Genomic DNA, 27,455 nt, shown 5'->3' with positions numbered 1-27,455 from the left:
TGACTCCTCGTACGAGGGGTATCTTGGTCATTTTACTCACTCCCCATATAAACAAACTCTCGTGTCTCAATTTCACTTTTTCCCTTCTATCTACCACGATCCTTGCTCTTTCTTCCCTCCGCCTCATTTCCCTCCTTTCCTTCTCCACTCGAAGAGATAGAGAGAGAGAGAGAGAGAGAGAGAGAGAGAGAGAGAGATTAAAAAAAAACAAACAAACTTCTTTCGAACCCTACCAAACTCCAAATTCAGCCCCCCTTAAAATCTCCACCTTCCGATTTCTCCGTTTCTCCTCCTCCAAAAACATGCCATCACAAAACAAAACCCCCAAATCTCCTCTCTAAAATGGAGCCCAAAAATCCAAACCCTCACGACGTGAAGACGAACGAGAACCGTCCGATCATCCTCTCCATAGATCTAAACGAGATCCCTTCTCCGCCACTCGAAACTGCCTCCACCGCTCTAGAATTCGTTCTCAAATACCAATCCAACCCCTTCCCGGCCTCCGGCCCGCCGGCTGAATTCCCCGGCGATGTTGGCTTTGCCGGAATCCTCCCTTGCGGCCTCTGCGGCCTTTATACCCGGCCTGAATCGATCGCTGGAACCCTAATTTGTGACGGGTGCGAGCGTGGGTTCCACCTCTACTGTCTGAGAGTGGGGCGGGGTCAAGTGGGTCCCCTTGAGGATTGGGTTTGTGAAGATTGTGTGAAGAATGGGACCGGAAGTAACCGGTGGGAACTTGGTACGGCCGGTCAGAAGAGAGGTTCTGTTAGGCTTTTGGATATTAATGCTTTGCCTCCTTGTGATGGGGAAGGTGAAGGGGAAGGAAGGGAAGAGTTAGATAGTAGAAGGTATTTTTTTTATGCTTTTTTGTTTCTTTGTTTTCTTTTATGAGTTTTATTTCTTTTTTCTGATTTTTCCATACATTAATTACCCTTTTGAATGTTTTGTTGGTTTTTTTGGTAAATTAACTTTCTATTGTTGTTTTACTTTTTTCTGTATAATTATGGTGGTAACATGGTATGTAATTTTTGTTTAATGATGGAAATGTAGTTTCATTTCTCAGGAATTTTCCTCTTTTTTTTTTTTTTTTTTTTTTTTTTTCATACACTAGTTTCATTTCTTTCTTTTTTATTTTTTTATTTTTTTTGGAACATGGTGTTTTAAATTGATTAATATGCTGGTTACATTATATCCCTTCATTTGTTTTTTTAGGTATTTCAAATACAAAAAGAAAAAAGAAAAAAAGAAATTTTGTTGATAAAATAATGGCCTCTTTTGGACACCATAGTTTCAAAACTCCCCCGCGTCATACCGGACTCTCTCTCTCTCTCTCTCTCTCTCTCTCTCTCTCTCTCTCTCTCTCTCTCTCTCAAGTCAACTCCCTTTTACGCTGGCCCCGTTCTTGTCCAAGTCCGTATTTTGAAATACAAATTCAATCAGAACTCCTTCAACTCTCACAAGTTATAACCGCATCAACCGAGTACTTAGCCGTGTCAAACGAGTACTTAGCTGTGTCAACCAAGTACTCAACCGCATTGTCCCGAGTTGACTAGGATTTGCTTTCCCTGCGTTTTAACCCCCATCCGTTTTTTGAAACATTGTTGGATACCCTAAAAAGTTATTTGCTTGCATGTAACCTTATATGCAGATAATGGTCATAATAGTTTTATATCTACGTTAGTTAGTGGATTCAGAAGTGGCATTGATATCCCATTTGCAAATTAGATTAACTTAAAATAATCGTAGTCTCGTATAAAGACCGATTTTGGTGGCATCCAAATAGGCCCTACAAAAAAAAAATGAAATTTTGTTGATAAAATAATGACCTCTTTTGGATACCCTAAAAGCTATTTGCTTGCATGTAACCTTATATGCAAAGACTGGTGATAATAGTTTTCTATCTACCTTAGTTAGTGGATTCGGAAGCAGCGTTAATGTCCCATTTGCAAAAAATAATCTCATTCACACATAAAAGATCGATTTTTGTGGCATCCAAATAGGCCCCTAGTCGATGGAAACGACACAGACGACAAAACCTTGTTACTTTATGGACTATGCTACTGCTAAATAAGGTTCCGTTGCTGTGACAGATGTCGTAATATATATCTTTGTTATCTGTCATAATAAATATATCTTTTTTCAGTGGTAAAAAGAAAGATCTGAAATGCTCATTGCCATAAATAGTTACTGATCACATTTGTAATGCCATGTAGAATGCACACCCCGGATGAAGATCCCTTTACAGGCATTTTATTTCGTGCACAAATGTCGAATTCGGATATGGGTTATGCGGGGAATGGATTTGATACAGGGAAGGGATCTGTTTTGGTGAATTCCGCTTTAAAAGCCGGGTCAGATGAAATATTGCCCCATGGGCTACCTTCAAGTAGAAGTTTTGAAGATGCAACGATGAGTACCCCTCCTAGACGGAGGCCTAACATTAATAATACAGCTGTAACGGCATCAAATCTGATGGTGTCAAACGGTGCTTCTATAGACATTGAAGATAGAAGTGATGGTTTTGTTTTGGTACAGAAAGGGCTGCCTCTCCGTCGAAGAAGAAAGGACTTAGCTAGACTTACAAAAATCAATAGTTTCACTGAGAATCAAGACAGTGTAAGGAGTGTGTGTAGCGGGGAGCTTGCATGCAATTCTGAGATTATCGAATCCCAGTCCTGCGATGTCAAGAGTAATGGAAATATTACAGCAGCTGGTATTTGGGAAAATGGGAGCTGTGGGGCCCACCACCTCAATGTAAGTTTTAATGTGTCTTATTCAATGTTCTGGCATGGTCTAATTTTATGCTATTTTCATGATTTTTGAGTTACAATAATGCGTTTACCTGATGTTTCCGTTTGCTGTTCATGGATTTTTGCTTTGCATGTTTGTAATGTCTATCCAGATTGGCCTTCCCGTTCAATATGAAGATTTCTTTGTTCTCTGTACGGGAGAAGTTGATTTGCGACCAGCATATCACGACACCAGCCAGATATGGCCTATAGGTTATAGATCCTGTTGGCACGATAGGATTACAGGGTCGCTTTTTAATTGTGAGGTATCAGATGGTGGTGATTTTGGGCCTGTTTTCAAGGTTAGAAGAGTTCCATGTCCGGGACAGGGTGTCCCGAGTGGGTCAACAGTCCTCTCACTTCTGAACCTCAACAAAGCCGAAGATACAGAGAGGGTAGAAAGCCATAGCATTGCTATTGATGTGGAAGATGATGAGGATAATCATATTCAAATGATGCTCTCTGATCCTAGTCCGTCACAGCAAGATATTTTGTTATGTTGTGAAACACAGACGGGGGATAATTTGCAACCTCAATTTAATTGCCTTCCTGAGCGATCTGGTGAAATTTCTAAAAAAAGATTAATTTTGAACGATGAAATTGGTGAATTCTGGGTTGAAGGAAGTTCGTCATTTTCGGCATGGAGAATGGTATCAGACACCCTAGTTGATGCTTATCGTAAAGTCTACAAGCAGTCAGGTAGTGTTCAATTTTTCTGCGAGCACGGTATAGGTGGAACACACTTGGATGATGCAAATGCCAAAACTGCCGATAGTCTTGGTCAATTAGCTAAATTTTGCAATTCTTTTGGTCCTATTGGCACTCCACGTGTAATTCGAAGTGACGATGAGCTTGAAACGTCTTGTGTTGCTTTGGCAAAATGGTTAGAACAGGATAGGTTTGGATTGGATTTGGAATTTGTGCAGGAAATCATAGAGCAGCTTCCTGGAGCTCAGGCCTGTTCTCGATATGAAGTTTTGAACAAGAGAAACTGCTATTCAACATCTCAAACAGATGGAAATGGTCTTCTTTGGGATAAACGAAAACGTGAGGGGATCGAGGCCTCTGATGGTTGGCTTAGAAGAGGTAGAAATTCCAGGAAACAGGGTTTGGTTGAAGGCCCTGAATTGGATCACTATTTCCCTCCTGGCCGGCCTTTGAGCAGCAAGCTTCCAGCTGAGTTGGTTGGCGATGTTGTCCAGGTTTATCCACTTCAATACCCTTTGCATAGCTTTAAATTTCGGCCGAAATATTTCGGTTCCGGTTTGGACCGAAACCGAAAGTAAATTGAATCGGATTTTTAATGGATTTCCCTGAAAATTTTGTTTTTCACTATTTACAAAATTTCACTGAAATTTAAGATTTGCACCGAAATTTTCACCAAAATTTTATACATTTCGGTGGAAATTAAAAAAAACAAACCGAATTTCTTGTCAAAGTGTTACATGATTTCGGCTAAATTTCCACCGAAACCGGGTGGCTGAAACCGGCATTTAAAACTTTGATCCTTTGTTTCAAGGAACTAATTAATCTCCACATTTTGATACAAAACTGTATGTGCTGGGTCCCTTTTCTTTACCCTTTGTCTTATTTGTCTGTTTAGGTATGGGAGTTACTATCACGTTTTCATGAGATTTTGGGTCTCAAAGAACCTTTATCATTCGAGGAACTTGAAGAGGAACTTATAGATCCCTGGTTTGATGGCTCAAATTTTCTCGAGAAACTGGAGAAGGAAATTCAAGAAGGTAAGGACCTTGGTTTGGTAAGAACTGAGAATACGGGCGGTCACAACTTATCCCCTACCAGAGAGTGTGATTCAACAGAACCTACGGAGAACCCGTGCACATTCATTCAAATGGAAACAGTGTCTATGAAGGAAGCTGCTCAAGCTAGATTAGCATCACGTACTTATGGGAGATGCACTGGTGTCGCCTTAACAAAGGCTCATGTCTCACTTCTGAAAGTTTTGGTAGGTGAACTGCAATCTAAGGTTGCAGGATTCGCGGATCCTAATTTCGTTGCCGGAGAATCAAAATCTAGGCGAGGAAGAAAGAAAGATGCAGAGAACTCAATCTCTGTGAAAAAATCAAAGGTTGATATGCTTCCTATTAATGAACTGACTTGGCCAGAACTAGCTCGGAGATACATCTTAGCTGTTTCAGCTATGGATGGTAACTTTGATTCTGCCGAGATAAACAGTCGAGAGGGTGGAAAAGTTTTTCGCTGCTTACAAGGTGATGGCGGGGTACTTTGTGGGTCCCTTGCTGGTGTGGCTGGCATGGAAGCAGATGCAGTGGTAAGATGGAAAACAACGTGTTAAATCATCTTTATAATTTGAGGAATGCTAAAATGAGGGGCGCACTTGCAGAAATTTGATGAAAGGGCACCCCCATAGGTGGAAAGTCCCCAAAGTGCATGTGCATTTATAACATGTAATAGTCATTGAACATTAAATGCACTTTGGTGACTTTCCACCAATGGGGGCGCCCTTTAATCCTATTTTTGTAAGGGAGCCATTCAGTCTTGCATTCCTCTTATAATTTTATGTTACTGGCATTTGTTCAATTTTCAAAAGATTAGTAACTTCATAAGATTCAGGTGGTGCAAGAGCAATTAATTATGCTTTTAATTTGCATTTTGCCGACATCCTGTCATTCTTCTTATTGTTCAAAGCATATGCATTTGAATAGGTGAAGATTTGCGAAGTTTGCAGTCAGCTTCTTATGAGTCACAAATCAGCCGGTATTGCCTTTTTGGAGATTTATAATTAGATGGCAGGCTGCATGCATTGGAAACCAGCCTTACAATCTCTGATCTTGAGGGTCATGAACTTAGAGTTAGTCTCTTAGTTTATTTGCACCTTGGGTATTTCTCCCATTACCATCCAGGAAAATTGATAGGGCTTATTAGTCTTCCGAACTATAGCAAAAACATCGAGGAAAATTGACAGTGCTATTAATCTTCCAATCTAAAGCAAACTGAACCGCTCATCAGTTGCAATTCAATTGACAATCAAGATTATCCATTGAAACAAGTTCCAAAATAATAAAATCCAGGCTAGATATTGTTATATATTTAATTTAATACTAAGTAATCAAGCTTCAAATAAATCTGCAAATTCCTAGCAAAAATTTCTCAAGCGATTAGTATCAAGTGTGAATACTAATCCTGACTTTCTCAAACTTTCTCAAGCGATTGACAAAATCCAGACTAGATAGTCTTATCATCTTCTTCATGTTGACCACACATGAAATGATTACTTCTCTCAGTACATCTTTACATGTGCCCTGATTTACATTTCTGTTTCCCATCCATTGAATTTTTTTTTTTTTTTCATTTTTGCAAATCCTTCTGCTGTTTTAAAATTCCATAAAGACAGCGAATACTTTTGTCTCTTCACCACTTTTTGACCTTGTTCTTTCACATATTTGTTATTTAGAACTGCAGTGCTGGTTCTTTTGTCTGATAGACACAATCTATATTGTTTATTTTGTATTTTGAAATTCGTGTCAAACAGTATTTTTTCTATGTGTAGCAAGTCAAATGCTTCCACACCAGTAAAAAAAAAAATACTCTGCAAAATTAACAGTTTTGATTATGCTAGAACTCTGAAGATTCTTGCAAAATTATTATTGGATGTGGGTGCACTAATTTACGTGCTTATCAGCTGCTTGCAGAGGCTGAAAGGCAAATTTCTGATTCTATGAAGAGGGAAAATGAAGTTTGGCCTGTAGCTTACAAAGACTCTGAAGCAAATGGTGCTTATGAGACCATTCCAAGGAGTGGCAGTGGTCTTCCTGAGTGGGCACAAGTGCTGGAACCTGTGAGGAAACTACCCACAAATGTTGGAACCAGGATCAGAAAGTGTATTTATGATGCTTTGGATAGAGGTCCACCAGAGTGGGCAAGGAAAATTTTGGAGCACTCAATCAGTAAGGAAGTTTACAAGGGCAATGCATCAGGGCCTACCAAGGTGTAGTAACTTTTCTATATCAAATTTGTTGTGTTTCAGAAATCAGACCTGGTCATGGGGTTAGCTTTGTAATTAATGTGTAAGCATATGCATTTAATATACGTGTAGGTAGCATGCTTTGATAAGGACCATTATTTTCTTACTAAGTTTTCGCGTGCCATATTAGTTCTTGCTGTAATTGCTTAAACCAGGCTTTGGAGTTTGATGGTTCTTGTATTGTATCCTTGAAATTTCTTGTTGCTGAATGATGTGATTTATGTTGATAATATGGTCATGCAAATGACTATTATGGAATTTGTTTGTGCACAGTTTTTAAAGTTATTAGACACTTGTAATTAGTTCATGGCAGTTTGATAATGATTTTTCATGTAGCTTGTGCTTTGGTGGTTGATATTTTGCTGACAATTACCTGGTCAGTGCTTTGTTACAGTTTTTGGGCCCTGGCATGGGAGGTAGCTCATTCATCTGTTGTTATTAAAGTGTATAGAGATATTGAGTTCCCCTAATACAAAGACCACGGCCAATATTTGTAGTAAAACCTTGCGATTCGTTCGGGAGGAAAGGTTATGTGTTTTTTTTTTTAGTATTGTTATTGCACTATAAATCTCAGTTTCATTTTTTTTATGAGTTGATTGCATTTTTTTTAACGTTTTTTTTTTTTTTTGGTTTTTACGGGTCCGAAGTTAATGAAAGTTATTTTTCTAAACTCTAATATGGGCAGTCTACATAGTCTATCCTACCTTGTCCTTTAGTTATAATATCCTTCCACTATGGAAGTGGTGACATGATAATGCACGTGTGACCTTTGTAGAGTGCCATTACTCTACTATAAATCTTTGTCAGTTTTTCGTGAGTTTATTACTTTTCCTTGCTCTTGATTTTTTTTGTGTATATATGAGCCCGAAGTTAGTAAACGTTATTTGTTTAAAAGTCTAATAGGAGCAGTCTAAATGGTCCATCCTACCTACTCTTTTAGTTTTAATATCTGTGCAACAATGCTAAACGCCCAGAATGGGAATTGCAGAATGTGTGACGGTGAATATTGCTTAGTATGTTCTTGTTAACTCTCTGTAAAACCATATTTTTTTCACTTGTAATCTGCTTTTATTGTTGGTGGTTCAGTTCCCTCTTTCAATGTTTGTCCATCCAATTATACATGGATCCGTTGCATATCTTCTAAGCATTAGAATCTTCCCGTCACGTGAAGGAATTTCTATTTGCCATCAATGTATGCTATAATGTGACCGAGCAGTCCTAGTTTAGTACATATTCTTGTTTATTATTCTCCCTGCAATGATTTTCTTTATAGTGGATCTTATTCTGTTTTTTTTCTTTTTCTTTTTCTTTTTTGAAATGGTTAGTGGATCTTAGTCTGATTCAAGTATTGTTTCCTGTTGATTGAGTACAGAAAGCTGTTCTTGCTGTGCTGGCAGAGGTATGTGGTGAAAGCTTGCAACAGAAATCCATTAAAGTAAAAAAAGAGGAAAGTGTTAATCCTGTTTCAACTATGATTATGAAACAATGTCGGAGCATACTACGCCGTGCTGCTATTGCAGATGAAGGAAAAGTCTTCTGTAATTTGTTGGGAACAACTATGTTAAACCCTAATGATAATGAGGATGAGGGTATTCTTGGATCGCCTGCTATGGTGTCTCGTCCTCTGGATTTTCGGACAATTGATTTAAGATTGGCTGTTGGGGCCTATGGTGGATCTCATGAGGCTTTCCTCGAGGATGTTCGGGAGGTCTGTTTTCCGTTATGTGTTTGCACTTGGTTCAATTGAACTAATATTTAATTCAAGGTTTCTTTGATACCACATTTGCTTGTTAGTTGGAATATAAGCTTTCCTTACATGCTTGATAACTGGTGTACTATGTTGCATGGATTCTTTGCCCCCCTATGCTGAATCCGTGTCGACACGTCTCCGCATCTGAATCGGACATGGATTCACGTGGGACACACCCGAATTCTTTTCGTAGCTGTGTCCCGCACGAATCCTTTTTTTTTCGGGCGAATCCGATTCATAATTGTCTCTTTTGAAATGCGAATCCTATATATTTTCCCTTTAAACGTATTTTCTTAACTTTTTTTTATATGAAAGCACAACGCGTACTCTTTTAATAAAAATCCTAGTGCCTCGACCCTCGAACATCGACCCCCTTCCTCCGTCAACTCTCTTAATACAAAACTCGCCTCAACCTTGTACCCTCAAAATTTTCATGAATATATATGTGTGTGTCTCTCTCTCTCTCTCTCTCTCTATATATATATATATATATATATATATATATATATATATATATATATATATAGAGAGAGAGAGAGAGAGAGAGAGAGAGAGAGAGAGAGAGAGAGAGAGATGAGGAAAAGGATTGTACACTCGACCGTACCTAAAGTTAGGTACGGTAGAGTGCCAAATCACATGGGTCCCCCATTTTTGGTGGGCATCTAAACCATTCATTTGCAAGGCCCCATCATAGATAGGGAGCATACCAAAAATCAGCACCATTGAATCATCCTAACCCCTCCAAAACTGGAGGCCAAAATGGGCAGATTTGTGGACAAACACTGTCTGTCCATTTTGGCCTCCACAAATGGATGGGTTAGGATGATCCTATGGAGCTGATTTTTGGTATGTACCCTATCTATGATGGGGCCTTGCAAATGAATGGTTTAGATGCTCACCAAAAATGTGGGACCCATGTGATTTGGCACTCTACCGTACCTAACTTTAGGTACGGTCGAGCGTACAATCTTATTCCTCTCTATATATATATATATATATATATTTTATTTTATTTTTTTTAAAATTTTTTAAAATTTATTTTATTTAAAAATTACCAAATCCGAATCCTAATTTTGGGGGTTTGCCAAATCTGACATCTCGAATCCGTGTCGGATCCCGACACGCGAATCCGAATCCATGCAACACTGCTGGTGTATTGTGCTTGTCTTCAAGTTTTCCATCAAATATTGTAATGATATGTGTTATAGCTGGATTTTCCCAGTTAAATTATCCTGTTTCTGCTAGAGTTTTCGTTTAATTCCTAGTATCTTCTTGCAGGAATCTCGAGGAACTTTATAGCAATGCCAGAACTATTTCCTTCCAGTTATATTTTCGTTGGGTTCTGTTTCCATTTATTTTTCATATGTATAATTGATTTTTTTTTGTGCGTGTTTTGACTACATCCTCAATAAATGTTTTGGGCATTAAATACCCATAGCTAATTGGGCACTTGTAGGGAGATTTAAGGGTCTTTCCTCTGGCGATGCTCTTTGCAGTTGGAGAGTTGGAGTAGTAGAAGATCTGAAAAAATTGTAGCAAGATGGAAACCCCCACTGTTGAACGCCATAAAACTTAATTTTGATGGGAGTTTGAAAGGCAATCCAGGTCCAGACAGCATTGGGGCGGGGGCTGTTGATTGTTGGGTTTAGAAATCACAAAGGTGAGATTTTAAAGGTGTTTTCATACTCATGTGAAGCAGAAGGTGGAGCTCTTTTTATGGGCCTTCATAGTTTAATGGAAGCTTAGCCGGGTACTTGTTAGTGGAAGAAAGATTTATCGAAAGAAATTGCTTAGGAAAAGAGGCCATCTCCATGTCTGCAGAACAAGTTTCAGACCTCGGCAAGAGTTAAATCCTTATTTCAAATGTCTTCCTAGGAGCATGTTTGAGTTTTTTTTTTTAAATTTATATCAGAGATAAAAAAAAGTTTTTGAATGTCTTTTCATTGTATCATCAAAATTAAAGAAAATTACTTGACAAGAAAAGATCAGTACAGTTATGTTCAATCGAACCAATTTAAGTCATACCCGCCATCAAAATAAAAGAAAATAACTTAATGATATCTCTGTTTTTCTCTTCCTTCATTTTCTTAATGATATTCTCTGTTTTTGTCCTTCTTAAGCAGTTGCAAGGCTTTCTGTGTCTGAACTTTCTTTTGCTGCTCTTTATCCCTTTGTAGAATTGCAGCTTCCTCATCCTTTTTCTGCTTATAAACTTCTGTTTGTCTCAGGTAGTCTTCCTTCTGTTTCTTTGCTATCTCTTATAAGGGCTCTCTTTTCTTCTGTCATGGTTATCCATTCCTCTCCTGTTATCTCGGCGACCTCCAAGACAGTCTTATTATCTGCAAGCAGAGCCTCACGGCGTTCATTTTTGAACCGGAAGAAAGCTGACGGATGCTTGTTGGGGTTTAAAGGGTCTCTCTCTCTCTCTCTCTCTCTCTCTCCTTGTCTTTGTGCTGTTTTTATCTGTTTCTTGTTTGAACTGAAGATATTGTTTAAACAACTCCATTTATGTCTAGTGTTTTTGCTATTCTTCAGGAAGCTTCATTGCTTTCTCAGGCTTCTCCTTCCCTATGATTAAGTAAGCTGCTTTATCTGCATAATACCTTTCATCATAGTTTTTTTTCTTTCCGGGCTTAGGATCTTCCATTTTGCTCCTAGGATGTTCGAGATTTCTTTAAACCTCACATCTGGGTTCTCTTTCTTTGTCTTATTCCATTGATCTTTACGCCATACGCTGGACATGGCTTCTTCAGGACAAACATTATTCTTTTCTTGTTCCTTGTCCCTTAGAGACTGGACAAAAGGAAAGCTCATGCTTGGTTTGAACTTTGAACTCCTTTAGTTTCTGCAATTTGTTGAGCTCTGATTGAAGCTTCTCTTGCTCTTTTTCCCTGGTTTCAAGTTCTTCCTCTTTTATTTTCAACATCTTGTCCCTCTTTTTCAGGAACTCTTTGGCCTTCTCCTTCCTGAGATGCATATGTTTGAGCTTGTCTTGCATTTTGCAACTCCTTTGCAAAAAATTGCTTGCCATCCTTTGACTTTGTTGTTAGTTTTGCTTTCTTTGGTAAGAGAAGCAAGGAAAGACCTCGGTTTTTGTTTTGGCATCTGCGAAGGAGAGAAGTTGGGAAGAAGAGGAATGGTTTCCCGCTAAGATGTCGGTCTCATTTGCTGTTGCTTCTTTTTGCTTCATTGGCTTTCTTGTCTTTGTTCTTTTGGGAGGAGCAGGGTCTGCGTCTTTTGGCATCTCAACGACAACATCTGCCATGGTTGGACTGCATTGGCTGAAGAGGGCATTGATCGTCTTTCATTGAAAATTGGGAATTATTTCCTTGTAACATAACAATAAATTGGAGATCACTGTAGTATCTTCCGTGTGTTGTTTAGTTTGCAGTTAGGCTGCTGCCTTATATATTATGTAAATGACCCTTATTGGATGTTTGGATCTAGGGTTTCTTCTTTTTTTTGGAAAAAAAAACTTTTCCTGAAAAATAGACAATTCTTTCTTTGGTTAACCACTTTATCAGACTTTTAGAATTCTAGAATTAAATTTTCTATAAAAAAATTAGGGAAAGAAGAAAACTCACCTGGACTTGTTATTTTCTTTTCCAAGAAAATTAAAATTCTTGTTTATTGGGAGTTTTTTTAGAAACTTTATTTACCCCAACATTCTTCCCATACCTTCCTCCATTCTCTCCTCCATCTTCCTCACCTTCTCTTGGTCATTCAAAGTAAATTGTGCGACCTTCACATCTGACCTTGAAAAATCCACCCTCTTCCAATGATGAAAATTATTGCTACTTGTTTGCTTGCTTGTATTGGGGGGAACAAGCTGGAACCAACAGATCGCCGGTCGTTTTCCCTTTTATAGCCGTTTTCCGGCCATTCGACTATCGCCAGATAAGATCTATTGTAGGGTGCAGCTTGGTTCTAGTTGCCGGCAGTAGACCAGGCCGACAGTAGGAAAACGACAAAAGAATTGCCGGTACAGAGCTGAGGAGAAAGATCTGAAATGTCGACTGGAAAAAGGTCGGAAAATGAAAACTTTTGATTTTTCCGACAGTCTTAGGGGTACTGTGTCTGGACCTTTGCAAATATACAACAAGCCTTAATAGTTAATACATTTTGGTTCTGATTTTTTTTTTTACTTTTTGATTACTGGATCGATCTTTTTTTTTTCCCCAACTGGTTTTTTCTTTCTTGCTGAGCGTAATTGGTTGCATTTTTCTAGGTTTTAATCAAAGAGAGAGATCTTTTTGAAAGGGCTAGTATGAGGCAGAGTTTTGATGTTGAAGAAATGGGATGGAGTGGTGGTTCAAAGGATGCTAGAGACTACAACGACAGTGAAGGTAGAGGTCGGGATTTCTTTTTTGAGAAGCCTGTAGTAGATGATTTTTCTCAGATAGAACTGCTAAATGTTGAATCAACTGTTGGTTCATCGTTTAACAAAATTGGTCTGCTTTCAAAGACTTCTTCCACTTGCGCCACCTTTTAGGCTTGTGGTTGACGGCTTTTCAGTTTGGGTTCATCGCAATAAGACACCAAAGAAAAAGTGGGTAATCATTACAAAAGGAATGGTGATCCCATTATGGGGAGAGGGCAGGGGAGTGCATGGAATAGCATTCCAAACTGGGCATATCTGACCTAGATCGACATTGGCTAGAGATAGTCCCCTCACTGCCCATCATTGTCTACCCAACAGAACAAAACAATATTAAAAAAAAATCCAGAAAATGGATCCGTCGGGGCAACCAAACAGTACGGAAAAATTCCAGAAAAAAATTATAGGAAATATTATTTTCCATAGTTTTCAGGGTCTCCTTGACCTTGGGGAGCCATTTCTTTATGAGGAGTCAGTATCAATTTATGCCTGATTGCTCCACATGTAGTTCCTTGAACCGCATTTTCTAAACTAACCAGAGCCAATCCGAATTGATCCTGTAACAGATCTGCTATGCACACCTAACCAGAACGATGTTCCTGAGTCCTTGCATGATGCGGATGGTAGAGAATTTCACGGCTATGCCCCTGAGTGCAAGAGGGACGCTTGGCAGGGAATTGACATAAGGCAAGGGGAATGCCAAAACAAACCCGCTAACCCGAGCGAGCATTCAAATATCTGTCCCACATTGATTCGCGAAGGTACTCCTAATGGGTTGAAGACCATATCCACCGGTGTTCCATCTTGCAAGGCATATCTTGTCTAGGCAAAATTTGTGAAATGAGACCTTTATTCCCATGCTGGCCAATCTCATTTCAGTCAAAAAGAAAAATGGCTAGAGAAAGATCTGCGTCGCCTACCAAAACCTCAACAAGGCCTGCCCAAAGGACGACTTCCCTCTTCCGAACATGGATAAACTTACTCGGTTTCAAAGTCAGTAGTTCAATCTCTATCAGCTAGTGAGCTAGCCGCAACTAGTTCATGTAGGCAGCTAGTTCTGTTATTCCTGCTGTTGTTCCCTGTCTTTCTTAAAGGTCTTATTGGTAAAGGTTAGAAAGGTTATATTCAATTCGAGTACTCCTTTACTCCCTTACTCCTTGACCTTTAGAGTTACTCTTCCTCATGTCTTCCTCCTCTAAAGGAATAGGAAGCTCTTTAGTTCATAGACTAATTGCTTAGATAGAGGCGAAGGAGGACTTGCGCTTTCCCTTTGTTTCTCGCTATCTCCTAGTTATGAGCTCGAGCTCGAGTTTAGGTAGTTGCTAGCAATGAGTTCTGAGTTGCTTCGTTCGAGGGTGGCATCTGCTATGAAGATGAGGTTGGTGTTCACATTGATGAGGAGGACTTTAATTATTCTATACTCTATTTTGCCTCACGATAGTGTGTCCTGGTCTGAGAATATGTTTGAAAGAATGAACAACCTTGTGAGGGAAGAGGGGGAAGTGGCTTTTGGAGGGGATATTTCAAATGCTCCTACAAACAAGCCTGATTCAGTAGATAATGAGACGGGACTTTAAAGAAGATTGAACTTGGAGAACAGTGAACTACAATTAGGGGTGCAACTTGGGCGGGCTCAACCTGAACCCGACGGGTTGAATCCGGTTTTTTGCCCGGGTTGGGTTGATGCTTGGTCGGGTCGGGTTAGGGTTCGGGTTGGAAAATGGCAACCTGAGTTTAATTCGGGTTGGGTTAGGGTTGAGGCGTTGGCAACCCGACCCGACTCTCAACCGGAGGTTTTTTCTTTTTTTTTACCGATTTTTAGTAATTACAGGGGAGACTTGGAGGGAGAGCATCCTTTTTTTATTGTTTTCTTATACAGTCAAAACTCTCATAAATGAGTTATAGACTTTTGGTTTACCGTTTACTTGCTCAATTACTCCAGTTGTCTACCACTACCGAAAAGTAAAACCTAAAACTGCCAGCTGTTTATTTTTGATAAGCTGTAAAAAAGGCTACTCTCTCTTTTTTATAAACTGTAAAAAAGTCTATGAGTTATCTCCTTCTTGAGAAAAGCAAAATCCCACAGAAGTTATCTCCTCCTTCGACGTACAACAATGGCTTTTGCAAAGCTTTCTAATCGTAAACCCAAACCAGAATAAGGAGGAAAGAAGATTACAAGCCACGGTAGCAGGTAAGTTTTCTCGTCTTAGCATTTTTGTGTTTTTTTCTTCTTTTTGTCTTCTTCTCTCCTCGGGTTGGAATTCGGGTCGGGTCGGGTTAGGGGTTTGGTTTCGGGTTTGGGTTCGGGTTGGCCCTAGGGGTGGTTATTCGGTTATAACCGAACCGAAATAACTGAAATTTGATAACCGAAATAATTTCAGTTATCAAATTTCGGTAACCGAAACCGAACCGAAATTTTAAAAAACCGAACCAATAAAAAATTTGGTTATTTCGGTTAACCAAATAGTGTGAGAAAAAGAGGGAAAAAAACAAAATCTCGGTTTCGATCGGAGGGCTAGGATCATCCAATCGAAATGATTTTTTTAGCACACCCTAATTAAGTTGTGATCAATCAAATGGACGGTTTTGATCATCCTACGGAGTGCCCATATAGCATTTAAAATAAAATAAAATAATGGTCTTTATCAAAATTGTGGTTATTTCGGTTAACTGATTTTTTTTGAGATAACCGAAACCGAATAACCGAATTTTCAAAAAAAAAAACCCAAACCGAACCGAAAAGGAAAAAAACCAAACCGAACCGACCGAACCAATTCGGTTCGGTTATTCGGTTATAACCGAACAATGAACACCCCTAGTTGGCCCTCCTCGGGTTGGGGGTCGGGTTAGGGTTGAGATGGTGCTACTTCGGGTGGGTTCGGGTTGGCCTCAACCCAACCCGACCCGACCCGAGTTGCACCCCTAGCTACAATGTGAGGATCGGTTAGCAAATATAGAGATTGTGGAAGCCGTGGGGGACATGACTCCCAGAGAATTAGCCATTAGCCATTGTCTGGTGGTCGAAGGATATTATTGACCTTTTTATTGGAGAGGGCCGGAGAATTCAAATTATTGAGATTTAGAATGGAGGGAATTTGTGATCTTGTGGATAATCATATCATAGTGGTCAGGAAAGCTCTGGGGTTGTTGTTTGTTTGGATGAAAAAGGAAATCAAAGGCATTCTCCTTAGAGCTGAAATTAGAGACAAACAAATGAGAGAGCCTCTTGCACAGACAAGATGCGAGAATTCCAGGTGGTTGATTTAGAGTTGAGGCTACTACAATCGATTGATTCTTTCTTCTGACCCCTCTCTTATATATTATATATACACCAACTCGAGAAAAAAGAAAAGAAAACTAAAAGCAACTACATCAACAACCCCTATTCCTGAAGTGAACTCTAGCCGCTCTCGCTCTGCTCTTGAGAAACCGAGACCATTTTCTTCAATTCATGAATTAGTCACTAGTCACTATGTGTTTAGTGCATGTACCCTCTTGATCTCTAAAGATGGGGTGTCCTAACCATTGCGAACTATGATGGTACATCTTCTAGTAGACAGTCAGGGAGCAATTGAGGTAAAAGTAACTGTCTCTGTGTGTGTGTGTGTGTTTTGGGTTGGGGGGGGGGGGGGGGAGGGACATGATTGCTGGAGGGGAATCTCTCTAATTGTTGTCGCATGAAGATTTTACCTTGGAATGTGTGTAGTTTGGGCTCCCAAGAGAAGATAGCCCATTCAAAGGAGATGATGCTATGGGAAAATAAGCCTCAACTTTTTCGTCCACAAGAAGCAAAACTAAGGGGAATAACGAGGTCAACTATCAGGGCTGTTTTGGTTTTTCTTCCTTGTATTCAGGGTGCTGCGGGAGGGAGCACATTGGTTCATTGATTTCTCTAATTAGATTCTCTCTGGATTGGATGGACTGAATTCTCTGTTGGATCGATAATTTGGTACTTAGAAGTTTTATTATTGATAAAGATAGGGTTGTATAATTGTATACTATGATGTTATGCGTCTCAATTATTGGTGGTTCATTTTCTTGTCTAGCTTCATTGGAATTTTAATGAATGTAGTTTTGCTTCATAACATTGATATTTTTGTTCATGGTCAACTCATGTTAGTATTGTATGCATCTTAATATTTGAAACCCATATCACTATCTCTTACCTTTCTTTCTATATGCAGGTTTGGCATAATATATGTACTGCTTACCAGGATCGATCTGATCTTATTGAACTAGCTGAAACTTTATCCCAAACTTTTGAGTCATTATACGAAAAGGAGGTTTGTTTTTTGTATCTCTGTTTCTTTTATAGCTAGCTATGTATTATGTCTCCTTGTTTACAGACAGGTTACGTTGTTCAAATTTTTGAGGCATCAATGGCTTTAACATGATGAAATTTATTGCGTTCCTCACCTTCCTATAATAAGAGCAATTGAAGCTTTATCAAATGGTCTCGCACAGTGGGCATAGGACACGAATTAAACTGGCATGCTACATAGTAGTTGCTCTAAACTTCCATAGTGTATCATATAAACCCTGCACAAAACTGGAAGGGACACAAGGCAAACTGACATATTGGAAAGAGCCCTTGTGATTCTTCCAGGATGTGAATGCACTTTATTTATTTCTGCTATCGAAACTTAAAGCACTTTTTGTGCTTCCCAATGGATGCCAACAAACCCAAGTGGGAAGCAATGTTTTAGGTTTCGTTTTCGGTTTCGGTATGCATTCCGGTCGTAGTAGTAATGCAACATGTTTTCTTGGAATGGAAACTTCGGTGGAATTCCTGTAAAATCACTAAAACGTAACGAAATATATGCAAATGGTGGGTGTTTAAGATGAAAATTCAGGAAGTTCTAGAAAAAGCACAAATATGGACAAAACCAATCACAAAAGCACATAATGCCTGTAATGATTTAAAAAGACCAAACACCTAGTGACATGCGCTGATAATTCAGTATATACCACATAACACATGTAATTCATATAAATATTTATACATAATACATACATCACATTTTACATGCAATTCATATAAATATAATTATGTAACTGGGATAGTATACCACCAATACACTTATGGTTTTTGGTTGTTCACGCAAACTAGTGGGTTGGGTTTCCTTATAAATTGCACTTAAATTGCAATTGGGTTGCTCGCATAAACTATCAAGCTTATCCAAAGCTTCCAGTAGACTGCTTTATCTCCTTTGCCTGACAGTCAAGTCCCTTGTGGGCGGTACTGCCCTTGATATTTGATCCAACAGCAGCTCACTTTTTAAGAGGCTGCTGTTGGGTCAAACATCAAGGGTGGTATTTTTATCGGACCACCCCTTCATATTTTGATCCAGCAGCAGCTCACTTTTAAGAGGCTGCTGTTGGATCAAACATCAAGGGTGGTACTTTTATCGTATCACCCACACAGCCACACAGGACTTTACAGTCGGGCACCATACAATTTCTCTTTAAGATGAAACTTCAGGGAGTTCTGGAATAAGCACAATTACACACAAAAAAACATCACATAAGCAAAAAATCACTTGTAATGGTTTAAGAAGATGAAACACCTGCCATTCAAAAAACAAAAGGAAAAGAAAAAAAGAAGAAGATGAAACACCTAGTGATATGAACTATTGCTCATGTCTGATAATTCATATGTAATAAATGTACACACAGACACACACAGATATATATATATATATAGAGGAAACTGTTGGTGAGCTTAAGCTCACCAAACTTATGGTGAGCTAGCTTGCCCAATCACATGGGGGCTCACTTTGTTAGGATGATCCAAACCATTCATTTGAAAGTCCCTTACATAAATGGGGGGTGTACCAAAAATCAGCTCCATAAGATCATCCTAACCCCTCCACAAATGGAGGGGTTAGGATGATCCTATGGAGCTGATTTTTGGTACACACCCTATCTATGATAAGGCCTTGCAAATGAATGGTTTGGATCACTCCCCAAAATGTGGGACCCATGTGATTGGGCAAGCTAGCTCACCATAAGTTTATATATATATATAGGGAAAACTGTTCGTGAGCTTGACCTCATATAGCTTATATGGGCTTGGAGTGCTACAAACACATGGGTCCCACATTTTTTGTGGTGATCCGAAGCATTCATTTGGAAGGCCTTTATATAGATAGGGTGTGTACCAAAATCAGGTCCATACGTTCAATCCTAACCCATCCAAAAGTGGAGGGAAAAATGGACTGACACTGTTTGTCGACAAATCTGCCGATTTTTGCCCTCCACTTTTGGAGGGGTTAGGATGATCCAATGGACCTGATTTTTGGTACACACCCTATCTATGATGGCAAATGAATGGTTCGGATCACCACAAAAAATGTGGGACCCATGTGTTTGAGCACTCTAGCTCGTAGTTTTTGGTTTCAATCTGTTTTTCGCTGAGGATGGAAACAGAAATATTTTGGTCATTTCGTGTCAGTTTCAATGAAAATTTAAAACCATGGTGGGAAGTAGGTAATGGTCCTCGCTCATAGCCAAAGTAGCAGACAAGGTCAACGGATGGACAATTGTCTTTGTTCACTTAATGCACCTATATTAGAGGTAATATAAAGTTGACACATTGCTCCTCCCACACCCAAAAAAAATTGTATATTATTGGTGTTTGTTACATTGTTATTTCAAAATTTTCATCAACATACATGTAGGTTCATGAAATTGTACACAATTGTCAGCACCTTTGATCTTGTAGACCAACATAAATTTGTAGAGGTGATACATGTGATCTCGTATTTCAGATACTGTATATAACTCAGGCAGCCTTGTAAAGACCATAAGCATGACCATTGTTGAGACTGGTATTTTTATTCTGCCACTTAGCACTGCAAATGGTGTTCTGACAACTACAAGGCGTCTTTGGTTTGTATTCATGCAATATTTTATCCTATAATGCAATTGTGCGACATCGCTATTATAGAGTTTTTTTTTAATGGCTAGTCTGTGGAGTTTATGACTAATATTGAAGTATCGGAAAAGCGAGCAACACAGATTCCAACCAATTTTAAGTGTCTTGGTTGTCATAGTTTAATCTGTAGTATGGTCGCGGTCACAAGACAATATCATGTTTCGATATTTTGCAAAAGATATTGCTGAGTCATGATCATGGTTTTAAATTTCGGTTTCGGTCCCTACCGAAAACAAATTTTTTTTTTCAAATTTCGGTCATTTCGGCTGAAATTTTTACAATTTCGGTCAAAAGACCAAATTTCGGCCAAAATCCAAACCAAAATCCCAAATTTTCAGATTTCGGTCCCATCAGCCAAAATTTAAAAGAACCTTCACCATATATCATTGATATCTTTTAGCTATCTTTGGTTTATTTCTCTCCAATTGTCATGTATCTCAGTATGTATCTTATCATGAGTTAATTTTGCACATTGTTTAATGCAGGTGCTCAGCCTTGTCCAGAAATTTGCCAAGCGTGCTGATCCTGAATGTTTAAATGCCGCATCACAGAAAGAATTGGACGATGCTATTGCATGTGCGAGTGAAATTCCTAAAGCTCCCTGGGAAGACGAAGTCTGTAAAGTGTGCGGCATTGACAAGGATGATGACTCTGTCTTGCTCTGTGATATTTGTGATTCTGAGTATCATACTTATTGCTTGAATCCACCACTTGCACGGATTCCCGAAGGGAACTGGTACTGTCCTTCTTGTGTTACTGGTCCATGTAGAGGTCAAGATGCATCACTACATAGTATTCAGGTCATTGATCAACATCTACGAAGGAGGTATCAGGGAGATGACTCTCGTATTCTTTCAGAGTCACTAAATCAGTTAGCAGCCACGATGGAAGAAAAAGAGTATTGGGAGTTCAGTGTAGAAGAGGTTTGTTTGTGGCATTTCTTGATGGCTTCTTCTCTGAAAAGAGTTGTTTTTTAATAATTTTTAATGTTTCCTTTGCTGTGTATATGTTTATGCTTTTTATATTTCTTATTTTTATTTTCTTGGATTTTTTCAATGTAGTGATTGATATCATGCTATCTATTTATCATTTGTACCCAATTGTACTTTTATGACTTTTGCGTACGTCCAATCAAAGAATCAAACTTTGGTTTCGGTCGATACATCGGCCCCCATAGAAGTGGAAGTAATTCGTGGAAGTTTATGGAAGTCTATAGAAATCTTAAAAATCATGAAGTTTATGGAAGTGCATGGAAACGAGATAAATTTAAGATAAAAGTTCATGAAATACTAGAATACACGCAAATACACACCTAGAAACACTCGCATAAGCAAGACAACCATATATAATAGTTTAACAAGATAAAACACCTAGCGTCACACATATATGGAATAGCGAGGTTCTCTGTTATCAATTCGTTCTCTGTTTACCATCATGGGATTGACAATGCTGAAATTGATCCCTTTATGCTATCGTGCCTAACATTTTTCTCTTAGTAAAATTAACTTGTGGTCACTATGATTTGCTCATTACTGTATTTTGTTTCTACAAATTTTTTTTTTTTAAAATTGACATTTATTATTCTAGAGAGTGCCAAAGAAGGGACAAGTTGTCCCCTAACAGGCTACAACAATAACAACCTCTACATACAGTAGAAATATCTGTTGTATGCTACCCATTCCATTTCCCATTACATTAACCAACAGCCTAACTTGTATCGAATCCAACAAAAGTGCCATATTTGTGGGGCCCCATCAAGTCATGCCGCCATGCCACACAGACTTCTCCACCACATTCTAGCTGGCGAATTCGATTTTCAAAAATCCCACTCTAAGACCTATAGCTATTGTGCGCTCGTAACCGTGCATGATAGCCATATCGTACGCCAAGCCATCATTTTCGGGTGCAGTATCACAGAAAAATTCGGCTGGTGGTCTTCTCCGGCAAGCCTCCCCGCCGCGACCACCTCCTTCTCCACGGTCATCACCTCCAATCCCTCCTACATCTCCTCTACAAAAACCATCTCCGCTAGAGGAATCTCAGTCACCACCACCATCTTCAAGAATCCGGCGACCTCCATTGCCATTGGCCACCACGCCCGTCCTTAGGCTACCACCCACGATCTTGATTCCGAAAACCACGGCCTCCTACAGCCAGACCCAGCAACCCACAGCCTCCCAAATCCTCCACGGCCTCCAGATCCGACAATACACGACCTCCACGGCCTCGCACCGCCTATGGCTGGCCTTCCACGGCTCCAGCAACCCACGGCCTCCGGCAACCTCCGCGGTTTTCCACGGCTCTAAATTTGGCTTCACGGCCTCCACGGCTCTAGATTCGGCCTCCACGGCCCTAGATCTGGCCTTCACGGAAGAGCCACACTCCAGATTTGGCCTCCATGGTTCCAGATCCGGCCTCTACGGCTCAACTTTTACCAGCAAAGGAGAGAGAGAGAGAGAGAGAGAGAGAGAGAGAGAGAGAGAGAGAGAGAGAGAGGGAACCCGCCTCCCTTCCTATGGCTTTCGTCGACCTAGGGAGGGAGCGCCTTTTTTTGGCCGCCCTTCGCAGTTGTTTAGAAACTCAACAAAAACTTAAGTGCATCCCGTGTTTTGTTTCTACATTGTTTCTAGTTTTTTTCCCCCTTAACAAATGTGTTTTGCGCCTATTGACCCATGGCCAATCCAGGTGTGCTGTGATTAGTAGAACGGCTGCCTTTGCAGAGTTATGCTCTATTTAAAGTCTATTATATGGTATAATATTTTATCTATTAATAATGTACAAATGTTAAAGACACCATCTTTCATTGGTGAGTGTGCATAGGACCTTTATTTTGAACTTCCCTGTCGATGTTCTTTATACTGTTAGTATCCTTTTATCATGAGAGCTACATAGAATTTACGTTTGATGGTATGAAAAAGAAATAACATTATGTGCTCTTGTTCAATACAGAGGACTTTCTTGCTAAAGTTTCTATGCGATGAAGTGCTGAACTCAGCAGTTATTCGTGAGCACCTCGACCAGTGTGCTGACATGTCAGCTGATTTCCAGCAGAAATTGCGCTCTCTTGCTATAGAATGGAGAAATCTAAAATTCAAAGAAGAAATATTGACTGCTAGAACTGAAAAGGAAGTTACAGGGATGTTTAATGGAATTGGCGATACCGTAAGAGAAGGGATGGCTACCATGTTTGCAAACCATGGTAGATGGGTGGGACAGCTTCAAACTTTGAGCAACAGATTGAACTATTGTGACGCCTTTTCTGTTGATTTGCAGCATGGATCACATGGAAACATAGAGGGTGGGCCCGGGGGGAATGGGCCAAATGATGTCAATAAACATCAGGACCAGTTTAACCTGAAAAGCATGCCAGAGAAACATCTTAATGGTAGTAACAATGGAACATTGGTCCATTATGACCCATCAAATATGAAGCTTACAGAAACTGGAACTCCGAGAAAAGGTGGCCCGGTTATGGATAAGGCTCCGGTACTCGAAAATTTGCTTTCCTGCATGATCTCTAATCTAGAAGATTCTAACAGGCAAAATCAACAGCCTATGCCAATTGTCCAGCGACAAGAAAGTGATGGGTTTGACAGGGAAACATTATTCTTCAGTGCGCAGCATAGTGATGTGAATGGAAATCATTATTCAAATGTGGAAAGAAATGGTTCAATAGTTCCTTTGGTGGGATCTTCTCTCTCATCAGATATTGCAAGAACTTATCTGGTAGAGCAAGCTCCTCTGCCTACGGGCTCTACAATGCCTCTTAACGCTGATAATAATTTTGTGGGTCATCGCTACAATGTCCGTCCTGATACAGCCGAGTCTCAACTTGCCTGCAATCTTGAGTTGAAGTCCTTAAAGAATGAGATTTCACTTCTGCAGGACTCCATTGCCAGTTTAGAGTCACAGCTTCGGAAAGTGTCTCTGCGAAGGGACTTTTTGGGTACGGATTCTGCTGGTCGTTTATACTGGGCTTTAAGTAGGCTCAGTAAACGTCCTTGCCTGGTTGTTGATGCAAGTACTCCTGTCCAAAGGAAGAGGAGGAAATTGAATGGAGGCGGTGCAAATAGTTCTGGTGTTATAGCTTCTAATGGTTCTAGTTCATCTGATAATGAGTTGAATGATGGTATATGGAGTTCTTTTACATGGGTTTCATATGATTCCGATATGGAAATTCATGAACTGATTGGCAGGTTGACAGCTAGTGATTCAAGAGAGAGAGAATTGAAGGAGTCCATTCTACAGTGGCAAAGGGTAAGGTCCCAACAAACTGATAACTACGCTCATGATGCTCCTCAAGTTAGTGCATCAAAATCTTCCAATGGTGAAAAAGATGTACCACCTCAATGTTTGATTACTAAAGCCGCAACCATACTGGAGAAAAGGTACGGGCCTTGCATGGAGCTGGAAACCAATGACATTCTGAAAAAGCGTGGGAAGAAGGCAAAAGCGAGTTACGATGAGAGAATGTACAGATGCGAGTGCTTAGAACCGGTATGGCCTTCTAGATATCACTGTCTTTCATGTCACCAGACGTTTTCCACTAGCTTAGAGCTCGAGGGGCATAATGAGGGAAGATGCAATTCAAACTTTCCGGGTCCTGAAGAAAGTAAAGAAAATGAAAGCTCCAGAGAAGGCAAGGGGATGAGACTTGAAAGCATAAGAGAAAAAGAGCATACCGGGGAAGTGGATGCCATCGAGGCATCAAAGAGTGGAAAATTTGACTTTAGTACTAGGTTGATTAAATTTAAAAAGAAGGATCTAACCTGCCCTTATGACATTGATGAGATTAGCAGTAAGTTCATTACAAAAAATTCTAATAGGGAACTGGTGCAAGAAATAGGACTTATTGGTACAAAGGGGATTCCATCTTTCATCTCTTCTCCACCTGCATACTTCCTTGAACAAAACGTTATGACGATCGATGCTAACAAAGATGAAGTGGGCCCGACTCTTGGGTCAGCCGATCTTGACGAACCAATGATATTATCCTCATCTCAAGGCACGGGGGCAGTCAATGGATGCCCTAGTAATGTTGCAAACATTAACTCACCTCAAGGATGTGTGGCAAATGTTATTGATGAGGAAGCAAAAAAGACTGAGAGATGCACATTGAATTGTGTGAATGACCGAGAGCTAGTGCCTTTATCAGATAATAGAATTCCAGAATTGGAACTTGGTCAATGCTGTACAGTTCCAGAGTCATCATTGAGTCCTCTTGTCGGTAAGGTTTCTCAAATCCTCAGGCGTCTCAAGATCAATTTACTGGATATGGATGCTGCCTTGCCTGAGGAAGTGCTAAAACCATCAAGGGCTCATTTTTCAAGAAGATGTGCTTGGCGCGCATTTGTTAAATCTGCAGAATCGATATTCGAGGTGTGTTGGGTCTCATCATTTCCTTTTTCACTTGCAACTTATATCCTGTTTATTCTTGTATTGTTCTCTTATATTGGTGTTTCATCATTTAATACCATAGACGTTATACATTTTTTTTGAGCTTGCTGGAAATAATATTTTGCATCCATACAAATGTATATACATGCATACATATTTATGTAAAATTATACTATGCGAAGTGTAATCTAGGCCCACTCAGATGATATTAGCCTGATTCAGACCCTTCATCTTATAGGCCTATCATATAAAATGGATACACACATAGATAATGGATGCACATTTTTCCAATGAAAAATATGAGCAGGCAAAAGTGCAAGTGGGGCCCACTTGTTCAATGATCCAAACCATTTAAATGTTAGGCTTTGCTATGGATGGGCCGTGCATCAAAATCCACTCCCATCTGACGATTTTAACCCTCCAATGAAAGTGAATCTTGATATATAGCCCATCCATAGCAAGGCCTACCAGATAAACAGTTTTGTAACTTGTTCATTGAACAAATTGGCCCCAGTTGTACTTTGCATGCTCATATTTCGCATCCATAGTATAAGACGCACTCAGAAAGTTCAATTCTTTTTGAAAGAGAACAGAGAGTAAAAAAAAAGGCAGTTTAAGAATGTCCAGCAATCGAAGGGTTGGGATCATCCTATTGTTAAGATTTTTGGGCCACGGCCAATCTACCGCAGGGACCACCAAACAAATGGTTTAGAACTTTAGATAATCAAAACAAGCAAGTCCCACTGCATTTTGCGTCAGTTTCTGTGGAAATACACGCCCACGTATCATCATTCCGAGGATGCTATTCTTGCAGTTCTATATCTTTATTAGGCTTTTCTTTTTTTCTTTCCTTTTTTTTTTGAATGAAAAAAAAGAACATAGAGCCTTAATAGAAAAGGAAAGAACCACAGAATATATCAACCACAATGTTTAACTGAGCTTATGGTTTATGTATCTATTTATGCCAACAAATTTATGGACTATCATTGAGTATTATCCATCTTCATGAATTTTTTAGTATGATTTCATCATCCACTTTTGTTTCAATGAAGAGCGGCAGCGATAAATAGGTCTTTATTCTTCTTAAGTGCTGCCCATGGATCATGATTTCAACTATTCTTACTGGAATGTGTGCAGATGATTCAAGTGACGATCATATTCGAAAGCATGATCAAGACAGAGTACTTGAAAAATGAATGGTGGTACTGGTCATCTCTCACTGCCGCAGCTAAGACCCCCACTATTTCAGCACTTTCCCTTCGAATATATGGATTGGATGCTGCTATTGTATATCAGAAGAACACATCCAGTTCAGACCTGGTAGACAACACAAAGTCTAGCAAGCCCGGAAAGAAGCGGAAGGACCCAGATGGATGATTTTGAGACCTCCACCTGAAAATTTTAAGGATTCAAATCTTGTGCCATTGCATGGCTACACTGTAAATGTGAAGGATCACACCACACCTTGGGCTCACTATTTTCAAGGAAAGCACTTGGGTTTTTGAGGAAAGCACTCGGGTTTTCCTTGCAGACGAGGGGGAGGACTCGGGCACGCTGGTGATGTTGACGCTGTCGCGACTCTGTATATAAAAGAGAGAGCACAACTGACATGCTAACAAGCAAATGGTGAGTTAAAGAATTAGAGTGCTTATTGAGGTGTACATGAATAGGAAATGTTCGGGTAGGTTCTTGTTGTATGAGAATGCTTCCCAGTAGGGAGTGCTTCATATCAACACACTAAGTTAACCATGTAAAAGAAGCTGAAACTGAGCTGGTGTAATCAAATATATCATTCTTTATCTCTCATCTCTCTCTCTCTCTCTCTCTCTCTCTCTCTCTCCAATATTATAGGGAGAAATGATATTGAAACTCCATTCTTTTGATTGACTGCTGATAGCTTTTTATGAACTGTAACAGCATATAGCAGGCATAATGCATGTAGAAAAATGTCAGGAAGCCACATTGCTCTTAGGATTTACTCCCAAACAGCCACCCTAATGACCCAGATGTTCAAATTCAATGGTCTATTTTACTGAAGAAAATTGAGAAGTCAAAACGAAGATGAAATTTTTATTTGTCAAAAGAAATGCTGAGAATATTATCAAGAAATTCAAGATGCTTTGGTAGCAAATTCGTTGCAACTCCACTTAATAGCAAATGAGATATCGATTAAGGACGATTGTGCATGAAAGGTA

At 39.6% G+C, this 27,455-nt stretch overlaps 1 protein-coding gene and 1 pseudogene across 1 annotated transcript; one reads left to right on the top strand and one right to left on the bottom strand.

Moving 5' to 3' along the window:
* The first annotated feature begins 163 nt into the window (after positions 1-163).
* LOC143856733 (methyl-CpG-binding domain-containing protein 9-like) lies at positions 164-27,064 on the top strand. The gene is made up of 10 exons (XM_077367011.1): positions 164-848; positions 2,214-2,754; positions 2,903-3,991; positions 4,393-5,085; positions 6,457-6,762; positions 8,171-8,506; positions 17,111-17,209; positions 20,349-20,786; positions 22,813-25,242; positions 26,398-27,064. Exons 1-10 carry the CDS (start codon positions 343-345, stop codon positions 26,635-26,637), a joined length of 6,678 nt encoding a protein of 2,225 aa, XP_077223126.1. The 5' UTR covers positions 164-342; the 3' UTR covers positions 26,638-27,064.
* Positions 10,563-11,813, bottom strand: LOC143856149 (high mobility group B protein 6 pseudogene; annotated as a pseudogene).
* Positions 27,065-27,455: the final 391 nt, after the last annotated feature.

Source organism: Tasmannia lanceolata, unplaced genomic scaffold (genome assembly GCF_043159265.1).
Source record: "Tasmannia lanceolata isolate RefF3 unplaced genomic scaffold, GAP_Taslan_0.1 ptg000023l, whole genome shotgun sequence".
NCBI lineage: Eukaryota > Viridiplantae > Streptophyta > Magnoliopsida > Canellales > Winteraceae > Tasmannia > Tasmannia lanceolata.
The sequence above is the reverse complement of the archived record's forward strand: the minus strand, read 5'-3'. Positions and strand labels throughout refer to the sequence as shown.

Excerpts from the sequence above, each read along its gene's own strand:
- LOC143856733 (XM_077367011.1), top strand. The coding sequence starts at position 343 with ATGGAGCCCAAAAATCCAAACCCTCACGACGTGAAGACGAACGAGAAC. Across the intron at positions 5,086-6,456 it reads GCATGGAAGCAGATGCAGTG|CTGCTTGCAGAGGCTGAAAG; the intron begins GTAAGATGGAAA and ends CGTGCTTATCAG. Across the intron at positions 6,763-8,170 it reads ATGCATCAGGGCCTACCAAG|AAAGCTGTTCTTGCTGTGCT; the intron begins GTGTAGTAACTT and ends GATTGAGTACAG.